Raw genomic sequence first — 19,161 nt, 5'->3', positions numbered from 1 at the left:
ATTACATTTACAGTATTTACCTATTCGTAAAAATGTCTTTGACACTGTAGAAGTTGGAGTCAGTGAAACTGATGGTACACCGACAAAATGGAGGACAGACGATCTTAACTGTCAATTTTAGAAGACAGAGCAACCAATCAGCATTGACAGCATAATTGTACTTAAGCAGGTGTATCCATGATACTTTATTCAGAAGAAAATTGTATTAATCATGGCACTAAGTAATGAATGTAACTGGATGAGTTATATATGTCCTCATCATGTTTATAATTTTACTAATATTACTGAAAAATCCAAAGTCGAAGGAAGGCAATCGCGTTTCTTAGAATTGATTCTAGGAATGGATCCTATTTTCGATGCTGAGAGCTTCAGGACAGATAGCCAAACCATTCGACAATGGACCTCATTACGATCACATTCAATACTGGGATGGAACAAGAGAAGTGAACAGGTACCGCGCTGTAGTGAACAACATGGCAGGAAAATGAAAAACACGAGGTCCACAGTGGGAATGGTTATGGTAAAAGAAGAGACCGATGATAATATCGCAGGATTGAGTGAAAACCAACCCACTTCTCCAGCCAGTGTTGCCTACTTAAAGAGGTACCTAATGAAAAATTGGTACAAATTCTGAAAAATTGGACGAGAAATCATGAAAAATGGATGGTACTTTCCCAAAACGTGGAAATCTTACCAGGAATTCAAAAAGGAAATTGCATTTTACAACAGAATTTTATCAATGGCAAAATTAACACAACTAAAGCACAGTAGGTATTGTACCAGACGTCGTCCATAAAACAATCGTCATGTGACAGTTTGTTTTTTTTCAATAAAAAATAGAGAGCGTGTAATGTTATTATAAATATGAGTTGTGATTTATTTTTATTTCATCATTCTCAATAGAGAAAGCAAACATGAGAGGTGGAATGCTACAGTATTTTAGACCGGAAGGTCAATTTGGACGGGGAATAGGTGGAATACTACGTAACCTTTTAAAACCTGCGGAACCAGAACTCAGATCCATCAGTTCAAAAGCTTTAGGCAACTTGGGAAGTGCCGCTGTTAATTACGGAAAGAGAAAAGCTGTACATGATGCCTTTGGAAAAATGTTTGGTGTGGATTTGGATACACTAGGAAGAAAGAGGAGGAGAGTCCAAAAAGGAAGTGGTATGAAAGGTAGAAAAAAGAGAAAAACAGCAAGACGTAGAGCTGATATTTTTTCATATTAGGAAAAAAGATATAAAAACAGCTCCACATGTTTTTTTCCAAAAAAATATGGCATGCAGACGTGGACATCGTTGTCAACGAAGGTGACAAAGAGGAGGAGGAATGTTTTCGGCCACCAAGGTGCCAATATTTGGTACACTTGGTACAGGATATAAAATAGGAAAATTCCTAGGCAAGAATCTCTTTAAACTCATGAGTATGAAAATGGAGAAAAAGTATAAGTATGGGTAGAAAAAAGATTTTCTTGTTTTTTACATCATGGTAAGAAGACAAACTGGGATGAAAGGACATCGCCGTCACGCAAGACGAATAATAAAGGAAAAGAGACAGAAAGGAGGTGGAAGAGATAAAAGAATTATGGATAAAATAGATTTTATAGGACCGATTCTTAGAACTATTGCAAAAGTGGTGATACCTAAAAAAAGATATAAAAGAGTTTGACCTATTCTATTTCATTTCAAATGAAGTATGAATGAGCTTCCTATAAATAGAGCTAGGAACCCACTTAGAAATCAAGGTTATATGATGAGATTAACCGGTGAAAGCGGAGGTGCATTCATGGGATCTTTGGCTAGAGAAATTAGTATTGGAGCAAAGCATGGAAAACGACGACGCGCAAGAAGACGCAGTCGAAGACAGAAAGGAGGAGTGTTACCTGCAATAGGACCAATTCTTGGAGCTATCGGACCAGCGCATAAAATAGGTAAATTCCTATGGAAGAAACTCAGAAATTGAAGAAGGAAATAAAAAAGATATCGGATAAGTATAAAAAGCTTTTTCATTGACGTTTTTACATCATTTCACCATGAGAGTCATTTTCGGAGGCAATGAGGCCTCCTCGGCCCATTCTGAATTGAGCAAGGTCCATGATAGTGCTTCAGTCCTTTTTACAGTACCACCTACCAACATCACTTACAATGGATACCGTATTGTGGAAGTCAACCCCACCAGAGAAAGTATTACCCCTATAGAATTTGTGATACCTGGCAGTCATGAATACCTGGATTTTAGTAGAAGTTATTTTTGTATGGAATTGGTTCTGAAAACAACCGGTGGAGTAAATCTGGCTGATGTGTCGCAATGTTGGTTGGCTCCGAATGCATTTCACACTATCATCAAACAACCTTCCATGTACGTCAATGGAACCCTGACCACCAAACAAACAGACACGTATGCATACAAATTGTATATCGAAACGATACTCAATTATGGTACAGAAGATGAAGACACCATTCTAAGACCTCAGGGGTATTACTCTGGTCTAGATTATCCCACTCACGTTCAACTTGTAGCCAATAACATCGACCAGACACATGCCGACTACAAAGCTTTACAGGCTGAAAAAAGAAAAGCCATCGATGGACTCCTAAAAATGAGAGGAAGAACCACGGGAGGTAAAACCATCATCTTGTATGGCATGCCGCATGTGGATTTGTTCAATACAGGAAGAATGCTTATACCAGGGGTAGATTTGAAAATCAGGTTCACGCTCAATGACCCTAAATTCTTCATGAATGGAATTACTGCAGTAAACACTGATGTCAGGTTACAAGCAGGCGATTTGAAGATGAAATTCTATGCATGCATGGTCAAAGTGAGGTCAGACGTGTACAATCACATTGCTTCAGCTTGACTGCAGAGGAATCTGGATGTCTATTATCCCACAGTGAGATCAGAAATCAGGACCTATACATTGCAAAACCTTCACAGTACATTTGAAGCTACAGACGTGTTCAATGGGAGAGTCCCAGACCGTGTGGTTGTAGGCATTGTATACCAAGATGCTTTCTCAGGGAAATACGGCTACAACCCTTTCATTTTCAAAAAATTTAAAATAACAAGCATCAAACAGGTGGTGGAGGCAGACTTCTTGAGGCGTGAGTGGCCCAGTGGTCAGAGCACTGGACTCTGGGTTGGACGGCCCGGGTTCAAGTCCTGGATAGGGGCACTACGTTGTGGCCTTAAGCAAGTCGCTTCACTCACCTTGCTTCGTCTTCTCGGATAAGACGTGAAGCCGGAGGTCCCGTCTCCTGCAGGGTTTGGGGTAGGAGACGTTAATTTCCCACGCACGAGATTACTGTGTGATGGATGTCCTCCCCTGGGTTGGGTTGGGTGGATCTCTAATACACGTACACGTTTAAACGAGAACTTCGGTACTCCTAGGTGTCACGTGTTTAAATATATATGTGATATGATGATATGATTGAAGCCAATTGCACTAAATAAAGAGGAAAATGTATGATCAAACCAGAACATTGGGGAAAAGATAAGGGGACAACTTTATTCATGTAGACAATGTAGCCTCGGGATGTGCAGACAGTGTACGATTGAACCCTAAACAGGAAGGACGTGTCAAAATCTCACTCAGAAAGACAGCTGTAGATCATTTACTGGTACTCATCATCTATGGTGAATTCGAAAAAACATTTTGCAGATAAAACCTACAGGTAGTACTCAATACGACATTTACAGTCAATCTCTAGCAGTAAGAATTCAGTAAGGAAAAAAATAGAATTCGTTCCATTTACTATAGAGCAATTATCTTATCTCGCTAAACAAGATGCATGCCTCGCACCTATCTTCGAAGGAGTGTTTGCAGCAGACCAATTACTGGGATCACCAGAAAAAATTCCAGACAGAGCTTACATCGTCAACACCAATGAAATCGATAAACCTGGAACTCATCGCTTGGCTATCTTTACTAAAAACTACAAATGTGAAGTCTTTGATAGTTACGGACTACCATTAAATTGATACAAAGCATCCGATGTTGTCGAATGGGTTTTCGAAAATTTTGAAACCATCAACAGTAACACAGTGACATTGCAAGAAATGGAATCACAATCATGTGGACAATATGCATTGATGTATTTAAAAATGAAAGCCAGGGGTAAAAGCATGCACAATTTCATAAGTTTGTTTAAAAAAGGCAATTATGTATACAATGATCATTTAGTGGGGGAAATGGTCAAACCATTGTTGGGATGGAGAGTTAGGAATCTTAAATGTTGTAAACAAGACAATAGCGGATGTTGTCATTTGGATATATAAATAAAAAACACAAAGCAGGAAGACGAGGTGGAGTAGGACCGATTGTTGTTCCACCTTACACACCCCCAAGTCCGATACCTAGTTCCTTAGAGTTTTCATCTCCTCGTATCGTAGGGGGTACCCCCTCCTACGATACCACATGTCAACGGTGACAGATGTGCTATATAAAGAAACACCTTCATCGCACGAAGTCGCATTCCTCACAAAGCGTGAGTGAACAAGGTCAAACAACAACAACCACAAGACGGCAAGAAGACGAAGAAAACGAAAGAGGTATCATACATCTAATAAAAAAACAATAGTAAACATATGTCTTTCGTCACCATCCTGATTGTATATTTTATATTTATGTAAAAAAAAAAAAGGATGGATGAAAGACACAGCAAAAGACTAAAACATGAAGAGCCTGATGTTGTCACGAGCGAGTACCAGTGTTTTGTATGCCATCTAAAATCTGAGACCTGCGAACGAAGCGTCCAACTCCCTTGTTGCAGACAATATGTACACCGTTGCTGTCAGATGAGATGGGAAAGGCATCACAATACTTGCGGGCTTTGTCGTGAACCTTAAGTGGGTGTAACGACACGTCGCCAGCACCCAGTCAGACCAATTGGTCCTTTCACGACGACGATGCTGCCGCTGCTGCTGAGGCTGCTAGAACAGAAATCATTAACCATCGATCCAACGTTGATACGGAGCGCATTGCAAACGATGTCCTCAACATGACGAGGAAAGAGGTCATTCAACGTCTTCGTGAACTCATTGATTCACCCACATTGGAAAACCAATTAGAATGGGTAAGAGAAGATGAATTCATAATTCGATATTATTTTATCTACTCTGATACAGATCACCTTACCAATTGAGAAAAAAATTTCTTCTCGTAGATGCCTAATTTGGTAATAAAAATGATGATGTGTTATTTGATGACAGCTGAACAAACAACACTAAGCGTGCGAGAAAGAATCGGAAACTACGCACCATTGTACGTTTCATATGACGCTGAACGTTATGAACCTACATGGATGCAACAGCAATTAGAAAGAGCCAATAGAATATTTCATTTACACATTGATAGTCAAGCTTTATCGGTACGATTTCACAAAAGATTATTAGAACAATTAAATACTTTTTAATTTTTTCATTTCTCTTTCTTTTTTTAGACTCACGACCTGATCTTGAAAGAAATGCTCAATTAATACTCAAAATTACGTTGCGAATTACATTCAAATCGTCATTTTTCATTGGGACAACAAATCATCTTTATATTCATGAGAACCATAAATATACAATATCGCGATATGACAGTTGAAATTGATTTCGAAGAAGACGATTTCCAATTGAGCAGCATCTTTGAATATTTATATTCCATGTACAGATTATTATACCGTCATCAGTAAAAAATATATTATTTTTTCCAAGGCACGACAACAAGCTGAATTGTTGGTTTACATGTATTATTTTCACGTTAATATCCATAATAATTCTTCGTTTTAGGTTACTACTCCCATCTTAAAAGGATATGTATGTTTTGCACATCATTTACACGAAACAATTCATCGCTATTCTGAAGCAACTCAAACACAACTTTGAAATGAAATGAATGCTTTTACATTAAATCATTCAGATTTTGAATTAGTACTTTTGGATAGAATCATACGAAGTACATTATCGTTATATAATTATTTTTTCAGATCGGTATATATCCTGAAACAAATCCTTGGTTTTATCTTTATCTTTATCAAATGAGAGGATTGATTCCATAGGATAATTTTCTACCTTTTGTATTTTTTCCAGATGCAAACTAGAACGTTGTATTCGATTGTCTTCTTTAAAGAAATAATTTGCAAATTGACAGATTTTTGTATATATTGGTTTCCATTAGTCAATTTATGTTCGTGCGAAGTGACGGGAAATCTTCAATATAGGCACATTATGTTATACATTTACGCCACTGAATCGGATTACATCAATTACAATCTTCGAGTATTAATGTAAACACATTTAAAATACGATGGGTAAAACCCGATGATGAAGAAGTGCGTGTTATTATCGATACTATTTTAAACTAAGATTTTTTTTTATTTTTCCAGATGCAAACTAGGACGTTGTATTCGATTATGTTTTTTAAAGACGTCATTAGTGATTCAACAAGATATTGTCGAACTTGGTTTTCCATTAGTCGATTTACAGTCGTGTGAGGTCATGGGTGATTTTCGTTACAGACATACCATGTTATACATATATGCTACGAAATCAGATTATCGTGAATACAATCTTCGATATAAAGAAACAGACTCGTCCATGATCAATAGTTTTTCGATAAAATATTTTGCAGAAAATGATGAAGAACGTGTTATTACCGGTAATATTTTTCTTCAGAGAATAATGAGATATTCGTAATTTTTTTGTTTTTTCAGTGTAATGAAAGAGATCACAGATGTTTGTTATCGTTCTATAACCTCTTGGTTTCACTTAGAAATATGAGTCGTTTTTTTATTATGATGATCGGTAATAAAAACTTTTTAGATATTTCTGAACATTTTATCTCTGATTTTGATCAAGATTTATGGTTTTCGTTGTACGAATCTGATACACCTAGTTACTTTATTTGTTATAATATAGTCAATCCTATTTCTCTAGGTAGAGTCTTAGAAATCAACTTTGAACAACTTTCTGTTTTTCTTTGATTTTTTTCAGTTCGATTTCGTGTTTCAAAGAAGTTTTCTACTTGTTTTTCAACAAATTATCGATCATCTCGATAACGACTTATTCGAAAACCAAGACACGTGAACTTCACTCACGATTCATATCTATTTAAATAGACCTCCATATGATTCCATTCTAGATTTAGGTATCATAGAAAGAAACATTAGAAGACTTTTATATCGTTTTCTTCCTCTTCCTATCTATGATTTGTTTGAATTTTTTACTATTCAAGTTCATTTTGAAGCGTGTCAACCATATCATGTTGAAAGAGTTGAAATCATAGTTATTAAGCTCCTCTTTTTTTGTTTTTTCAGTTTGATTTCAAGATTAATTTGAAAGAATTAAAAGACTTTTTATACACAATTCAACTCTATGTAGAAATACCTGATTATGATGCTGGTACTCGAATGTGTAACTCTGTCAGGTTAATCATTCCTAAGGTAGATTGGTAAGTTGTAAATGAAACAAGTCGAAATTACCCTTCCGTTTTAGAATTTCTCTTATTACCTACGAGGTTTTTTCAATCATTTAAAAAAATTCACGTTAAATTGCTTTATAACGACCCCTATTTCAATCCATTTTTTACACCTATTTTTCATGTAATAAAAACTGAAACGGAAAGTTACATGTTTTTCGATTTGGTAGATGATTATTATAGATATTTAGATCTATTGTAACTTGTAAAAAAAACAAATTTTTTCAAATAATAAACAATTTTTTATTTTGACAACAACTGTGTTAGTGGTACTTTAGCAAAATTCAATTTAGAAATCAAACTGTTCAAAGTTGTCTTTTTACTCAGAAACAATCCTTGCTGAGTCTTTTCCTTGCGTTTGGGTTCCTTTTTCACTTTGATGAACTTTTCAATTTGAAACTTGTTCTTCTTCAACTTGTTCTTGTACCATTTCCTCTTGGGATTTTTACCTTTAGTTTTTCTTGCGCTTTTCTTCCCTATCTTTTTTCGAGGTTTTGAAGCTTTTTTTTTTAAATCGGTCCTCCAATTCTGCCACTTTTTCAATTATGTTTTAGTACCTTCCGTAACATCTCCTCCAAATGGAATAATATCAGGGGTACCTGTTGGCATGTTGGTTGACAAACTAGTCAATACTGCACGTTTCTTGTTATTTCCCAACTTAGCCACACTATCCATGGGTGAATATCTCAAGACTTTCTTGACCGGAGAAAATGACACGCGATTTGACATCATTATACTAATAAATAAATGAGACGATGACAACATCTTTTTATACGATTTTTCCTATAAATTGAACCACTCATCACACACTTTTTTCATTAGTAAACATGGATCAAGAAAAACAAAAACTCCTTCATCTCATTCAAGAAACAAACCAAATCATCGAAGATCTCATGCAACTCTTTGAAAGGACAGAAGAAAGCTTGCATCTTATCAAAGAAATGAAAGAAAACATTGCCAAATGGACAACACAATTCAACCAAATCAACAAGATGATGTACAACTACACCACCACACTCAGGATTCGAGGGAACTATCTCCAAAAACAACTGAACAAACAGCAAAACAATCTGCTAAAAGACTGAAAAAACTGTAAAAAAAATCCACACCCCAAAAAATGTTGTAAATAAAACCTTTTTTATTGTATTTTTTTATCTTAGTACATTGTCTTTAATCCCCTTTAATGCTTGTTTTCCCAATAAAAATCCCAATTTCCCAAAAGAAGGTGATGGTCCCAATAAAAACATACTCACACCTGCTGCTATCTTGTCCTGTAAAGACGGTCCTCCACGTTATATCCTATGAACCGTACTCGCTGAAGCGCCACCCGCTTGACCTTGCTTTCATCGTCTTCGTCTTCGTGTTCCACGCATTTTTACTAATTAAAAATCATACCACAGGTGTCTTTTATGTAATTTTTTTCTACTGCAACCTGATTGGTCCATTTTTCAAATACTCGATTCTGATTGGCTCTCCGCTATACTGGCAACCTTTACTACTAACCATAACTTGCCCAAACTGTAACATAACAACCTTGGCAAGTTTATGCCAAACGAAACTGGTCTGTCAAATACTTCTTCAAACTGCAGACAACATTTCAAGCTTTACATGCTTCAATGATGCACTTCAGAGTTTCCTGAAGTCCATAAACTGCCAAACAGCTCTATCAGACATTGAAATTAATGAGCTCAAGAAATTATTGTTGACTGCAGGCCCACAGCAAATGATAGTAAGCAAGTCACAACGACTAATATCACAGTTTCTGAAACCAAAATGAACGCGTACAAGACATTGTAAACTAGTTGACAATGGTTGACATTTAATTCGGTGACATTCAACATGTTACATGTGCATCAACTGGTGAACACCTCTATTACAAAGAGACATTGGTCCACTCAAGAAATTATTACTTTGGTTGTTGAGTTTGTTACTAGCGATCCTATATTAAATACTGTTATTCAGTTTACATTTAATTCAATGACAATCAATGTTACTGTTCTCATGCAAGTGCGTCAACTGACAGAGTTGAAACTGTTGCATTGGTTGTTCAGTTTCTGTAAATATTGATAGTGCGCTAGATATTGTTAATATCAGTTTATATTTAATTCAGTGACATTCAACATATTAAATGTTACCGTCCTAACACGCCTTAACTGGTTAACACCTTAAATTATATATCTATATAATATATAAATTATAAATTAGATATCCAAATTATTGCTTTGGTGGTTCAAATTAATTCTACCAAAATGAATCATATTGAGTTAACATTTAATTCAATTACAAGAACATCAACTGGCAAACATCTCTATTACACAGAAAACTTTGTATGCTCAAGAAATAATTGCTTTGCTTGCCAATATTGATTATATAGTACACAATGTTATTCAGTTGACATTTCAGGGTTGTTAAACATTGTTGCATTTGAGGTTAATAAAAAATTGCCAAGTGTCAGATGTACAAAACTATTTTCAACTTTGTCCATTTTGTCCCACTAAAATTACTTACTCAATTTTCAATTATCCCTCCTATGTTTCTGTTGGAGGCACAGCAGCCTCATGGTTAGTGCCCTTGACTCCAGATCGAACAGTATGGGTTTGAGCCCTGGCTGGTAACACTATTCTCTCAGTGTCTCTCTCCCCCTAGGGTAATAAATGCATACCAGCATATTTAATACTGGAGAATAACCCTACAGTAAACTTGCATCTCATCCACAGGGAGTGGAAATGAGTTGCCACAAAGCTCTACGCAACATCTCACAGGATTGACTGAGAAAATGATCTAAAAACGATAGTAACAATGGACCCTAGCCCTGAAACGATAGAACTTCGTGTTAACAAGATCCAATAAAATTAGAGGTTCTAGGGAGCTTTATGACAATGGGTAGAAGTACTCCTAGTCGCTTCATGCTAAAGAAACTCAACCCTCGCCTGATGGGCAACTTGGCTCCTATGCAAACTTTACCTTTTGCCTTACATTTCTAAACATTTTCTTTTTTCAAGTAAAACAACAAATGAATCTCGGTGAACACAAAAGCAGACTCCAGGTGACCAAAGCAAATTTCTACCACATGATTTTAAGGCCAGCCTATCAAAATGAAGAGTTTTACTCAATTATTTCCATCCAAGGTAGCCACATGCAGTCTCTGACTGCCTATTTTTATTTATATCTAGAAGATCAGATAAACAAAGATGAGAAACAAGTTACAAACAGTAATAGTTTCACTTGTTTATTTTGACAGGAAATTATTTTTTATTTCTGAAGACTTATCAAATTCTACAAAAAGCAGACTTTTTGCTCTTACAAGGAGGGGCACGTGCACCCAGTGCACCCCCCTGGTTATGGATAAAGGGGTAAGTTTCTAAAGAAACTGTGGTGCTGCGTCGGTGGGAGAGTATAGCAGGTAATTTAGTGTTAACAACTGGGTTGAAAACGTAAATTAGCCACCGTAAAGGGTAAAAAAGCTGACGTTTCGAGCGTTAGCCCTTCGTCAGAGCGATTAGAGGTTCTAGAGAGCTTTATGACAATGGGTAGAAGTACTCCTAGTCGCTTCATGCTAAAGAAACTCAACCCTTGCCTGATGGGCGAGAATGGTGATGGCCCTGGTTGTCACTGTCAATTTTACATGGACCCAAAAAAGTTGTTTGCAAAAGCAATATCATAAATGGGGAAGATATCTTCATCTTTAGGCACTTTGGCCTTTAATGGCCCAATTGGAAGTATCAGCCCATTGGTGCAAGTATACGCTTTAGGCAAGCACTTGTAAATGGTGCTAAGGGAATCTTCGGTCTGCAAAAGACAAACTGATGTTATTATTAGATTTTCATGTACCCGAACACATTTCTGACGTGGGCCAGACCATGATTAACTACTTTACAGCCAAACCAATGGTGACCAAAGTGAACATAGACTCTAAGCAAAAAGTCGTGGCTCTGCTAACATCTGAGTTTAAGAATATATGTAATCATACGAATGAATAGCTTTCATTTGATTGAGCACATCAGATGCTTGTAGCTTAGGTATCAACCATTGGATGTATGAAACAAAAACACCAACAAAGTACTATTTTAGATACACTATTCTTTTTCCTAAACCGGATTTTTAGAATATTGATTGCTTAAGATACTCATTCCCAGTCTCTTGCTCTTTTTGCATGGGGTCTATGCTACTGTAGCTAGGTATATATGAAGCACCCATAGCCAATCAAATATTTGCGAGTCATGTGGTGAAGCCATATGATGAAGCACACATCACTCCAATATTTTTCAACTCAATTTGACTGAATTGGGTAACCACAACAGTTCATTTTGTTTTGGTAATTAAATGTGCACATACCTCAAACATTTCTTTAGCAAATTGAATGGATGGATTTACAGAAAAGCCCAACACTGGCTCTTCTGAAGCTCCCATACAAAAAATAAGGATGGATTCCAGTGTGACTGCCCGATGTCCACTACCCACTTCCCTCACATATTCTATAAATAGCGAGTATATTTCCTTCTCCTTTTGAAAAGCTGTAGTACCTTACATTAAAAATTGATATTCAATTAACATCAAAGAAAGTTGTTTCCAGTTAACATAGTGCAAAATACGATTTCAAATGACATCAAGAATGATGTTCACCATTGATCTAGCTCGTTCGACAGTTGAGCTAATGGACAACATAGCAGACTGCAAACCCGCACTGCTAGGAGTTGTGATATCTTATTTGTACAAAGCAAGATGTTGAAGGCAAAAGAGCTACGTTGTTTTGGTGCCCTTTTCTTTGAGGACTGCAAAGAACTTTGGGAAACCACTGGCAGCCCCTCCTAGTGTGTGTCTCTAGCCAACAAAATGTTTCTACTTGTTTATTGGACTGAGACTTCATCTCACTTCCAAAGATGCCAAAAAAAAAAAACTCGGCCAATATCCAGCCATTTTGACCTCAGCTTGGTCAACAATGCATATGAATATATTTCATGCAGACTCATACAAATCTGGCAAGGAAAGACAGTACAAAAAATGCACTTCTGAGCCCAGAATTTGTCGAACATGAAGGTCAGTGGACTTCCTTTTTCTTGTAATTCGGTTCATGAAGTGTTGACTTCAGCACTGATCACACAATTATATCATCAAAATCTGTTGCAGAGTCTGAGCCAACAAGATAAAAAGAGCTATTGATCAGCATTCTCATTGTTTTTGTGTCTGTCAATTTGATGCCAAAAGCACATCAGTATAAGGTTTTGTAGCCAATAGGGAGTTTAAGATACGGTCACTACGGACTACGGACTACGGTAATACACGGCGAGGACCTGGTTCGAGATTTACTGCGCATGCTCAATAGCACGTGGGTTTCGCAGTCCGTCGTGTGGTTGCAGGCTACGGGTAGTAGTCGAGGAGATTCGCGTAGTGAGGACTACGTAAGTATTTTTTTGCCGATTTTTGACCAGTTTTGTTTTCTAAACGCTACTTTTATGTTGAACAGTCTTTAGGCAATTAAACTTGAGCGAAAAAGAAGTAAAAATCGCATTTTTTTTCTGTTTCTGGTTCTGATTACTGACGCCCTTTGAATTCTGTTGTGTTTACAAGCAGATTAGGATGTCAACAGGAGATGAAAGCAGGTAATTCACTTTCTTTTTCTACTTTTCAAAGGTGAACTTTGAACTTTGTTAGAAGTATGTACTTTTTCCAAATCAAAATAGATTGTAAAAGCTTTTACAGGGTTCGTACAGGTCATGGAAAACCTGGAAAGTCATGAAATTTAAGAATTCATTTTCCAGGCCTTGAAAGTCATGGAATTTAATTGTCGGTCATTGAAAGTCATGGAAAATTGAAGTTATGTTTGCTAGACTAGTTCGTGCACAGTCCAAAATAAGGACAAAAAGACATAATTAAACGGCTTTTAGAAATGGCACATATGGTGGACACTAAAGTGTTATCTGTTGCACTGAGTAAGGTAAATACCCTAAATAAAAACAAGGATAGTTTTGAAAATTTTCTTAAGTGACAGCTATAACCAAAGTCATGGAAGACTGAAAAAGGTCATGGAAAAAGTAATGGAAAGTCATGGAATTTGAAGGGCTCAAAAGAGTACGAACCCTGTTTTATATAAACGGAAACTTCATTGTCAATCATGACACTGACTGGGTATTTGTTTGTCTCTTTAGTGTGTGCTCCAGTGGCGAGTCAGCCGTCTCTGTTCGAACAAAGTAAGCTCACATGTCTGAAAATGGCATTTGTATAAATCGTTTTTCAAATGCTCATACATTAATTTATATACTGGTTTTGTGTCCTAAAATTGATATGCAGAAGGAGAGTTGAAGCTTGGGAAGGGAAGTTAATGGAGAACTATGGTGAATCAAAATCTGATACAATGACCAAATTGGGAGTCTTATGTTTACTTTGGATTTAAAATTAATGTTTTTTTGAATTTAACCTTGTTTCCCAAATAAAATAATTTACTGACTGGAGACAGCAGCCTATGGACAGCTTTTTATGGTGTTATTGATCAACAGGTGATAAAACGTGATAGGCAGGATGCAATTTTGTACTAAGAAAATACTTTGATGCTACGTATTAATTTTATAAAATGTGTTCCTTTTTAGTGGGCCGTTTCGTTGGAATGAAGCAAAAAATACTCTGCTCCTTCGGGAATTATACTCCTCAGAGCCATTTCTGTACAAAGTGGGCAGCAAGGAAGCTGGCCAAAAATGGACAGAAGTAGCCGAAAAACTAAACCGCTTCAGTCTTTTTAGAGACATGCCTCGGGATCAGCGAAGTGTGAGGGAACAATTTAACAAGCTGTTAGAAGACTACAAGAACAAGAAAAACAAAGAAGAAAAAGCAAGTGGGATCAACCCTGATCCACCGACAGAAAACGAAACATTGCTTGAGGAAATAGTTGCGGCCATGGAGTCAACAACGCTTCGTGTAGGCAATGCCAACAGCAAAAAAGATGACCAGAAGAGGAAGGATGCACTTCCATGTAGAGATAAAGCCATGACCACGTGGGCAAAGGCTGGAGCAAGTGGTGAAGCCTCTGATTCTGGGGACGAAAGTGCCACAGAGAAGAAGACTGTAAAGAGAAGAGGAAGAAAAAGAAGAGCTAGTTCTGATCCTTTCCAGTATTTAGCAGAGAAAACAGCTAAGGAAACAGACCTCAGAAAAGAAGAGCTGGAACTTCAAAGACAGCATCTGCAACTTCAGGCTGAGCAGCAAACAGAACAATTCAAAGTGCAACAAGAGCAGATGAAGCAAATGATGCAAAGTCAAATGAACACACAAAACCTTGTTCTTGCTCTAGTACAGAAACTTACAAAGTGATAACATTTAAGAGTTTTGTTGTTTGAGAGTTTGGCTGTTTTTCCATCCCATACATTCAATTTAAAGGGGCTTGGAGACTAATACGTTGTTGTTTGTTTCACGGAACCTTTAACAAACTGTTGCATTTTTCTATTAGTTATCAGAAAATTCCCCAGAAATACATAAGCATGCATGGTGAACTTTGTTTGGTGAATTATTGTGAGTAGAAACAAGAAAAAGGATAACTTGTTTATTGTTCATGTTTTCCATAATACAGGAATTTAATATTTTTTACCAAAATGGTCATGAAATTTTTATTTCTTTGACGGTTTGGATCCATTATCTTTTTCATACAGGAATTAAGTTAACAGTGAATAGTCACTGTATTGGTTCATAGTAAAGTTGTTGCACATACCGTAGATGATTACCATGGCAACTGCATACTTAAGTTTAAGGTTTAACAAATTCATTCCATTACAAAAACATAAACTTATTGTCAATCAGAGTTTTCTGTGCCCTTCCTTCCTGGTTCAGACCCTCTCCTTGACCCAACACCCGGCAAACAAAGACAACTCTGACCAATGTTTTAAAATCTGATTAGTACTTCATAAGAACTTAATGGGTTATACCAAAAGGCCGCTTTGTCCTGGATTTAAGTGAACATTTGTTTTATTCTTTTTTTAAGCCTTGCTGCTTTCTCTTTTTAAATTTCATTTTCACGGACAGAAGACTCACCAGACACTAGCAGTAATCTTGAATGAAAAAATAAAACCTGAAATCCTGGATTAGCTGCTAGAACAACCTAATATATTTTGTAACTTGGCATCGGGCTCAGACATCTCTACTTGATATACTGTGATGCCATTAGGCCAAATAGTCTTGAACAGTTGGTGGATCAAGTTGAAAATGTATTGATGTTGTGTTACCATAAAGGCAGGTGAGAATATTTCTAAACAGTGCGGACACTGTATACTGCTTTCCAACTGCGCTTAATCCTAACTTTAAGTTTTTTTTGAAATCTAAGAACTTGAACGAGTTGGAGATATCGCCAAATAGCCATTCCACCGAAGCTCTAGCAGAACTCATTGCTGAATTAAATGCTTCCATATCGGCTGTAAATACTGGAACCTCCCCTATTCAGTAAGGGGCCATTAAATGAGGACGAAGAGGGTAAGCTGGGTCTCCATAGAGACATAGGACGTCCCCCCTTGGATTGTAAGCTTCTCTTTCCAGCGTTTGCAGCAGGCCAGAGTCTTTAAGCATCCCTGCATTGTGGCGTGCACCCTCCACCGGACCATAAAGATTTGCTATCAAACCATTTGGCACTACTACGGATTGAAATTTTAGCGCATGAACACCCTTGTGCCCGTTGTATACAACGCGCTGTTTTTCTCCAGGGTGACATATGGGGCGAACCGTGCCGTCAATGAAACCAAAACAATTGGTAAGTGGACTTCCTTGTCTTGCTATAGCACAGGCGTATTCTTGAAGGCAAGCAGGGGTAAGAAATGGCTGATTCCAAGAGGTTAAACGAAACCCATGTTCATTAAAAACCCAATCAAGTACAGTGTTAACGATCATGCACAGCTCTGGCACCGGACGTCCAAAAGTTGAAATTAAATCGAAATAGCGGCATGGGTATGCTAGTCGTTTTAGCAGTAAACAAAGTCCTTCTAAGCCACTGCAAACTGTTCCCTGTGGGCACTTGAAACTCGCCGGAATCCGCAATGCGTTCAATAACATCGGAATATCATCCTTGGCCACCCTGAAGTGAGCTTCGCACTCGCAAGAGTCGAACACATCCAAACAGAATGGATCAAAATTCCAGTACGGAAATGAAGGATTAACGGGTTGGTAATAATCGTAAAGAACAATAAACTCTTCATCATCCAGAAAACCATCCGCATAAGCGATTAAAAGGGCGTTTCTAGCATCTTCGAAGGACATTTTTTTTTCCAAGTGCAACCGTAGTCCGTAGTCCTTGTCACGATCTTAACGTCAAACAACACTCCAATTTTCGCGCCCTTTTAGCGTACTCGGCCCAGTCCACGCGTGGCTTGGATTCTCACGCCCAGACGTAGTCCGTAGTCCGTAGTGACCGTATCTTAAACTCCCTAATGCTTCTCAACCTACGTCTTTAGCAAATAAAAAGACGCTTATTAATAACTGAGCCTGCAATATGCCATGAATATTGGTCAGAGGATTCTTTGGTGCAACAGCATGAGGATTCTTTTGGTGCAACAGCTGTCACTTTAACAACAGTGCCCTAGCGCAGTTAAAGGATTGCAATGAAGGCTTATTACATTTAGGACCAAATGTTATTACATTTAGGACAATTATTACATTTAGGACTTCAACACATGGATTCTGACATTGAATTGACTGTTTCATCATGTAGCACTTGCCAGTTTATGAGATCAGATCCTTCCCCAATTAAACTTTACCCCTGCACCTTTCCAGTACGACTGTGGTCTTGCATTCATGTGGATTTTGCAGGGCCAATCTCTTGCTGTACCTACCTTCTGCTTGTAGATGCTTACAGTAAATTTCCAGAGGTAGTCAAAATGTGTACTACCTCAGCTAAAGCAAGCGTGACAAGCTTGTGTGACATCTTCAGCAGGTAAGGTTTGCCAAAAATTATTGTGTCAGACAATGGGCCCCAACTCACTCTTACAGAATTTGAACAATTTTGTGTCACCAATGGAATACTACACCATGTCGTACAGATTTTGAAATCGGCTATTAAACAAGCCCACCTTACAGATGCAGATGTAGATGCTGTTATTGCAAATCATTTATCGATTTATCAGACCATGCCTCATCCTACCACAGGTGAACCACCCTCACTGCTTCTCATGGGCCAGAGACTGCTCAACTGGCTGGACTTGCTGACACCTTCCATTGAAAAACATGTAGAGGCTCACCGATACCATACCATGCTGAGTCCTACTGCACATAGAGGCTTCCTCAAGTTTATTGCTGGTGAAGCTGTTCTGCCTTGAAATTTTGGAAGGGAAGGAAAATGGGTGCGTGGAGTAGTTACTGAGGTTCTTGGTTCTTGTCATCATATCGTCAAGGTGGCAGGTAATCTGTGGAAACGACACATAGACCAGCTGTTAAGACTCCTGCAGATGTAGCTTTGACACATGGCTTTTTAGAATCTGAATACCAGTCTCTACTGCTTGATGTATCCCTTAATACAGATTAACCTTGTGAGATTGTTCCTGACTCAACTATACCATCTACTTATATCTCTTGTACAGCAACGTGGAGGACTCCATTTTGGCAAGCACTGGGGTTACAAACAGGCAACCAACAGTGTCGATGCCTGTTACTAACCCCCCTGTGATTTCTCAACGTCACCCTTGCCACAGAATTCTGATTGTGCTAATGTTGATGACACTCTGGTAGTTCAACCGGGTTCTTTATGTGAATCCCCTGCAGATGTGGAAAAGCATTATCCTACTTGGACAACCCATAGGTCCCCAAGACACTTGAAAGAATACCAGTTATAGTAATGGCTGTAATTGACTAAAAACTGTTTGCTTTTTTTTTTTATTACATATTTCCCCATTCTATTTTTCTTTAAAAAAAAGGGACATGTTACATTGTGATTTTGTTCCGCTATAGTTGTTACATTATACAAAGTTGTCATAGTTGTGTTACCTGTACATGGATGTACTTGCACAGGAGTGAGGATGAGGAATAAAAGGAAGAGTAGAATTTTCATGTTCATTGCTTGTTGTTTCATAATTTAAGCCTTGAATTTCTAAGATACAACAGTTAGTTATTATCCGAATCCAGTAAGCTCCTTCCATCAAATACAGCTAGTTCTCAGTTGCAATGTACAGTTGAATCCTGGCTCTGTTATTTTGAACTCAAGAAACAGTTCTTCTTCGTTAAATGCAAAGTTGAAATGTGTACTCCTGAACAATTTACAGGAATTCCAAGGGCTAGTTCATGGAAACAGTTTGGATGTGGTTGCTGTTGGTGAAACATGGCTTCATGATGGTTGCTTGGACAATGAACTCCTAGCTGCTGACTTAAACACAATCTTTAGAAAGGATAGGGGAGGCAAAAAAAGGAGTGGTGGTGTTTTACTCAAGGTGAAAGCTGCTATCATCATCAGGAGACCTGACCTCAAACAACAACATGTAAGATTCAAATTGTCTATTTTTTTAAAGTTACCTAAAACATGATGTTATTGATTTTCAATTGTATAATTGTCGCTATAAAACTCTCTTAGGGATGTGTCACTGAAGTTAATTGTTTATTGTTCATTGACTTGAAACTATCTTTGTTCGAGTTGTTAAAGTCCTTATTTGGCTTAACCAAACCTCGAGCTCATCTTCTCTGTTCATGACCATCTTTTGTAGCTTCCTCAGAGGCTTGTCAGACAACTATGTTTTTGTTATTTT

General features: G+C 37.6%; 1 protein-coding gene and 1 pseudogene across 1 annotated transcript; one reads left to right on the top strand and one right to left on the bottom strand.

The window, feature by feature from the left end:
• Positions 1-2,032: 2,032 nt before the first annotated feature.
• LOC136280380 (uncharacterized protein F54H12.2-like) lies at positions 2,033-3,232 on the top strand. The gene is made up of 2 exons (XM_066165384.1): positions 2,033-2,826; positions 2,938-3,232. The coding sequence occupies exons 1-2, from the start codon at positions 2,033-2,035 to the stop codon at positions 3,230-3,232; spliced, it is 1,089 nt and encodes a 362-aa protein (XP_066021481.1).
• Positions 3,233-15,607: 12,375 nt separating this feature from the next.
• LOC136280379 (uncharacterized) lies at positions 15,608-16,690 on the bottom strand (annotated as a pseudogene).
• Positions 16,691-19,161: the final 2,471 nt, after the last annotated feature.

The sequence above is a fragment of the Pocillopora verrucosa genome, chromosome 4, assembly GCF_036669915.1.
Source record: "Pocillopora verrucosa isolate sample1 chromosome 4, ASM3666991v2, whole genome shotgun sequence".
NCBI lineage: Eukaryota > Metazoa > Cnidaria > Anthozoa > Scleractinia > Pocilloporidae > Pocillopora > Pocillopora verrucosa.
Note: the sequence above shows the minus strand (reverse complement) of the source record. Positions and strands in the feature narration are given on the sequence as shown.